This window comes from Artemia sp. Qi Xiang Cuo, chromosome 9 (genome assembly GCF_049724085.1).
Source record: "Artemia sp. Qi Xiang Cuo chromosome 9, ASM4972408v1, whole genome shotgun sequence".
In the NCBI taxonomy this organism is placed as follows: domain Eukaryota; kingdom Metazoa; phylum Arthropoda; class Branchiopoda; order Anostraca; family Artemiidae; genus Artemia; species Artemia sp. Qi Xiang Cuo.
Genome location: NC_142802.1, coordinates 23,529,975 through 23,535,767, shown reverse-complemented (window position 1 = coordinate 23,535,767; position 5,793 = coordinate 23,529,975). Strand labels below are relative to the sequence as shown.

Below are 5,793 nucleotides of genomic sequence, written 5' to 3'. Positions count from 1 at the left end.
ACAAAACAAAATGCGAGCAGACATACTCATTACACACTAGTATTTTTGTTGATATTTTGACTATAAAATAGATACTTAAAAACAGGAAAATGCCATATGTCCAGGTTATAAAAATCCCCAGTGTTAGTAAACATTCGGTTGTTTTATATCAAGTCATTTGATCTACGCACAGTTTTACGCAGCTCTTAGTTCTGAACACCCAAAGATTTCCGAGACGTTCTTCATTCTGTTGCCGGCTAATGTACTGGCTTAACTAAGGTGGATGTGAGGGGCGGTTTCTTCTAATTTGACTGGATCATGTGGCTGCACTGATGGATTTTCGTACCTTAAAAATGTAAGTCCAAAATTAAGTACTTAGCTAGAGAAAGAGTTTTACAAGCATTTTAGTTCTACCGATGGCCAACGCAATATGAACACCTAGAAAGCGATAATAACGTCCTGCCAGTGGCGGTTCTGGTCTCTGGCATCCGGGGCAAAATCTTGATTAACCCCCTCCCCCCGCCGTCTCTCACAAAATTTTTAGGTCACTTTTTAACAAAAATGTATATATTTATGAATTCTTTTCAATTCATTAAGTAATTGATATTTAATTTTTTTATTTATGTTTCTTATTTAAATTATTTTATTCATTATTAATTATTTTAATTAAATTGTTTTAATTGATAATTTTTAATTATCAACATTTAATTATTTTTTAATTTTTAATTTATTTTTATTTTATTAATTAATTAATAATTCATTATTTACTTTTATTGGTACTGTTTTGCTTAATTGTACACACGGCAATAGACACTATATCAATTTAGCATGGCGACCCGTAAAGCAGGTAATTGCTATTAATCGCAAAGCGTGGTTTCTTATTAAATTTACAATATCTAAACTGTTGTTTTTTGGGGTTTAGGGGGGAAAGGTACCTAGGTTAGGTTATGTATTTAATATAATCTATGCTTTACCCCCCACCCCCTAATGTGCAATTATACAGCCCAAATTGGTTTCATAAACCATTATAACTGGGTATCTGTCCCTCCCGTTTGACTAGTTTCTTTGATAGAATCTATAGCGCTGTGTACCATTAAGCAAAACAGTACCCTTTTATTTATTAACTGTCTCTCCTTTACCTTAATAAAAATACAATTAAAAAAAAAATACAAAATGAGTATAACCGTTAGATTATTTATTTGAAATATTGCGCTCCTGAAATTTCTGCGCCTGGGTCAACTGCCCCCTCTGCCCCCCTAAAAATGCCTCTTTATGATGCATCATCATTTGGAAGCTCTGCTTGATCACAACATCAGAATTTTGCTGGAGTTACTGTATAGTGGCTTTCGATAGCTAAAATATTGTATCAACAAAATTTTAGGCTAGCGCCTAGGAATGGATCTAGATTCGGGGAGATGTTTACTGGTGCCATTCCCTTCCTCTCTCCAGCCCAACAAAATATTTCTGCTTTGACATGTCATGTTTTTTTTTTAAATAGAATATTGTAGAACAGGAGCTAAGTGGGGTCAACAACCCCCCCCCCACAAACTTCCAAGGTGTTGGCACTGCGTGCCGACTCCTTGGAACTTTGGGGGCATTTGGCGTCTTAATTTAGCTTATGTGTCCGCATTTGTTGGCACACTGGACGATTTTGTCAGCACATACCTTATATCTCCCCCCCAAACTTAAAACTCTAGCTTGGCCCCTGTTGTAGAAATCATTTGAGTAAAGGTCTAAAATAGCGGCTTTTCAGGAGACGCCCTGGAAAAAAGGGTACTTATCGGTTAGTTAGTACACAGTCAACAGTTTGGATCTACTGGTACGGGGTTGAAGCAACTGAGACGCTTGGGAGATATAGGATATATATATAATTTGGGCTGTATATTTGCACTTTAGGGAGGGTTGGGGATTAAGTATAGCGAGGCTGCTTGCAAAATGTAACCTAACCAAGCGAAATCCCAACTAAATATTTATTAAAATATAGCTACAATATAGTTTTCCACGGAGCCGAAGCTAATTGTCTCCGTATACAAACAGCAATAAAATGGTTATTGTCTGATTTTACAGAACCAAATTCTCGAGTGTGTACTGGCTAACAGATAAGTACCAAAAAACAGACACTTTCATATTGTTAATTTTATTTCCATTTTTTTTTTTTTTTTTTTTTTCGACAATTTATCCCCAGCCCCCCTCTAATGGTCTCATATAGCCCTGGGCTGTATAAAGAAACTAACCAAAAAAATGATCAATTTTTAGTTTATAATATGGAGTATTGAATCATTGAATCTGTATTGAATCAATTTTCATATATTACTATGTTTTTTTACATAACCTAGGGCTATATGAGCTCATTAGAGGGATCTTGGAATGAATTCTCGATGATGATCGAGAATTTATCTTGAAAATGAATTCTCTGGTGTCGAAAAAAATGTTTTTCATATCTAAAACTTGGTAATTGTCTAGAATTGGGCCTTTTCAGAAGGGGACATGCTAGATTGGTATTTTTAGATTGGTAATTCTGTGCTTATTTTGATGGTTTGGTTCGCTTTTTTGACAATTCATCCCCAGCCCCTTGTCTAGTCCTCTCATATTACCTTAGGCAATGTAGAAAAAAGTTTCATAATAAATGTTGAAAATTGATTCAAAACAGATAAAAATGGGAATAAACAAGAAAATATAATTCATTGATACTTGCAGCATATTACAAAGTAAAAATTCCATGATTTTTTTTTTTTTTTTTTTTTTTTTTTTTTTTGGTTAGTTCTTTATACAACCTAAGGCTATATGAGAGGATTAGAGGGGAATGGGGCTGAACTATCAATAACGTAAGCCCAATCATGAAAATAAACATAAAATTAACAATCTAAAAATGTACCACTTTTTGTTTTAGGATGTCCCCCCTTCCGACTCAAATATAACCGACAAAAGCCGAATCAAAGTGAAAAATTTGATCAAAATGGGCAATCTCCCAGCCATAGCGCCCCCTCCCTCCAGCCGTGGCACCCGGGGCAGCTGACCCGCTCCCCCTAGGAACGACTTCGCCTATTCTAGACCTCCGCTGACGATTTCCTTTCCCTGAAAAAAGCTGTGAACATTTCTAAAGGTTTACCTTTGTAAACCTATGAACTATCAATATGATCCTTTTTAAAAAAAATGGTTGCATCTGTGGAAAAACTGGAAAGGCCCAGTGTTCCTAGTTCGTTCCCATGATTTATAATTGGAGTACACAAATTAGTCATTCCATATCTTAGCAATTTTCAGACCAGAAGGGTTTCTCAAAACAAATAAGATGCTATTCATGAATGAGCGTATGATAAATGCCGGCACGCATTTATCATGCGTGCCGCATAATATTGCTTATTTTTTATGTAATTCACATGTTTTGTATTTTCTTTTTACTTTCCCAACCCCTTCCCAAAGAAACTCCCTCCACAGGTATATGAATAAATGATAATTTGAATTCACTTTATGCGCAAAAATTGTGCTCTCTAGGAATTAACCACTGCAAAGGATAAGCGATTGCAGTAAGATAATAAACCAGTAATTTGACCAAATACTTTTTTCTTTCTATTTTTTTCTCTTTCTATTTTTTTCTTTCCATTTTTTCCATTTTTCTTGTCAAAATTCAGTCTCTGACAAAATTACTTTATGCAATGATTTGATTTGTTTTTTGTTTTTTTTATCAAACAGTTCGTGGTAACGAACTGTAAGTAAGGAGCGACCCGGCTCTATGGTAACTTAAACTCTAAAAAACGGATACCAATAGATACATCAAAAGAATCAGAGTTTAATGCTGATTTCAAATATATAAGTTTTATCAAGTTTAGTCTTACCCCTCATAAGTTACGTGCCTTAGAAAATTTGGATGATTTTAGAAAAAAGAGAGAAAGACCCCCTAAAAATTATAGGACCTTAAAGAAAATCACACCATCATATTCAGCGTATAAGATAACCCTACTGTTGAGGTTTCAAGCACCTTTCTACAAAAATGTGGAATTTTGCATTTTTTGTCAGAAGAACGATCACGGATGCGTGTTTATTTGTTTTTTTTTGTTTTTTTTTCCCAGGGGTGATTTTATCGACTCGGTGGTCCTAGAATATCGTGGGAGAGCTTATTGGAACGGAAATTAAAAGTTCTGGTGCCCTTTTAGTAGAAGTGACCCTATTGACCCCACGATTCACCCCTGCTGCCATCTACAATTTAGTTTACATAATTTATTCAAGGATTATCGATCGAGTCTAATGTGGGTGTGTCAAGGTCAATCGATCTGTTGTTGTTTGGCCACGTGCGAATGACACGAGGGGTGATTTACATAATCGATGGGGGACATAATTTATTCAAGGATTATCGATCGAGTCTAATCGAGGGGGTGTGTCAAGGTCAATCGATCTGTTGTTGTTTGGCCACGTGCGAATGACATGAGGGATGATTTACATAATCGATGGGGGAATTATTGATTCACGAGCGTGGGGAATTATGAAACAATATGGTTATAGAGTCCCTAGGGGGAAAGATTACGTAATCGCTCAATGACCTCTTTTTCCAAGGTCGATTTATTTGATGTTTTTCTCCAGCTGGCCTGCCCTGAGAACTTGATTTACATAATCGCTAGGGAAATTATTGATTCACGAAGGGGAAATTAAGAAACAAACATGGCTTCATTGTTGTTTGGCTAGCACTGGCCTGAGAACTTGATTTACATAATCGCTAGGGGAAATTATTGATTCACGGAGGGGGGAATTATGAAACAAACATGGCTTCTTTGTTGTTTGGCTAGCCTGTCCTGAGAACTTGATTTACATAATCGCTAAGGGGAATTATTGATTCACGAAGGGGAGAATTATGAAACATTAAGGTTTCTTTAATCTTTAGGCCTGAGGGATTTATTTATTATTGTTGTTTTGGACAAGTGCATGCTAGGGGTGAATGTCAAGGTGTCCTGGAACAGGAAACAGTTAGATCACGTGTTTCCTTCTCAGCCAATCATCGAGTCGGATACATCCTCCTTCTCAGCCAATCAGAGACGTGCTTACATATGATTTTCCCGTTACATAACAATTCGCCCTTGAGATTTCGTATATAACGGGTATGCAATGTGATTAAATTATCAGAAAGGTCCAGAACACATTTCAAACAAATAGAATGGTTACTATTGATGATGTTGACTTCTTGGAAACTCTAGTTTGCCATGTACGTTCTGTTTTCATTTTTTATTTTCAAATTAACATTGTTTTACTTTGTCCCCAGCGCCTCGCGTCTGGTCAACATTCGGGTATTCGATTTTCAGGTGTAGGTTTTTTTTCTGGGGGGTTCGAGTAAGATCCCCCAGCGGACGGCTTTTTCCTTGTTAATGTTGCCGTAATTATAATTTATACGATTCAAAAAGGATGCACTTAGTTAATTTAAATAAATTTTTTAACTTTGTTTTTAAATGTTATGAGAACTTGGACAATTTAGTGATGTGGTGGGGGAGGGGATATTTGCCCATTACTTTTTTCTCATTTATAGGTTCCGTGGGGTTATGTTCAGGGGAATGTTTTTTTCCTGGGGGTTGTGATAATTATATAAACTAGGCCTTGACTATCGCAATCAACTTGGTCTGGATAAATTAACCTAACCTGACTAACCATCATCACCTAACCTTTCCTCTAACCCAAGCACTAAACTAACCTAACTCAACTAACCCATAGCAGTGACGACAACTATTGTTTTTCCACCGCGGCTCCCGGGGGGGGGTCCCTTCCCGCGGCCTCCCAGGGGGGGGTCCCGCCCGCGGCCGGCCGGCCTTCGGCCCCGCGGTCCCCGGGGGGGGG

At 37.1% G+C, this 5,793-nt stretch overlaps 1 protein-coding gene across 1 annotated transcript in view; it reads left to right on the top strand.

Annotated features, from left to right (window-relative positions):
- The first annotated feature begins 202 nt into the window (after positions 1-202).
- The window catches only part of LOC148948460 (uncharacterized), a 521,750-nt gene continuing 516,159 nt past the window's right edge, over positions 203-5,793 (top strand). The window contains exon 1 of the mRNA XM_089094386.1: positions 203-334. Within this exon, the coding sequence (XP_088950512.1) occupies positions 312-334 (23 nt within the window). The 5' untranslated portion in view covers positions 203-311. The remainder of the gene's footprint in view (positions 335-5,793) is intronic.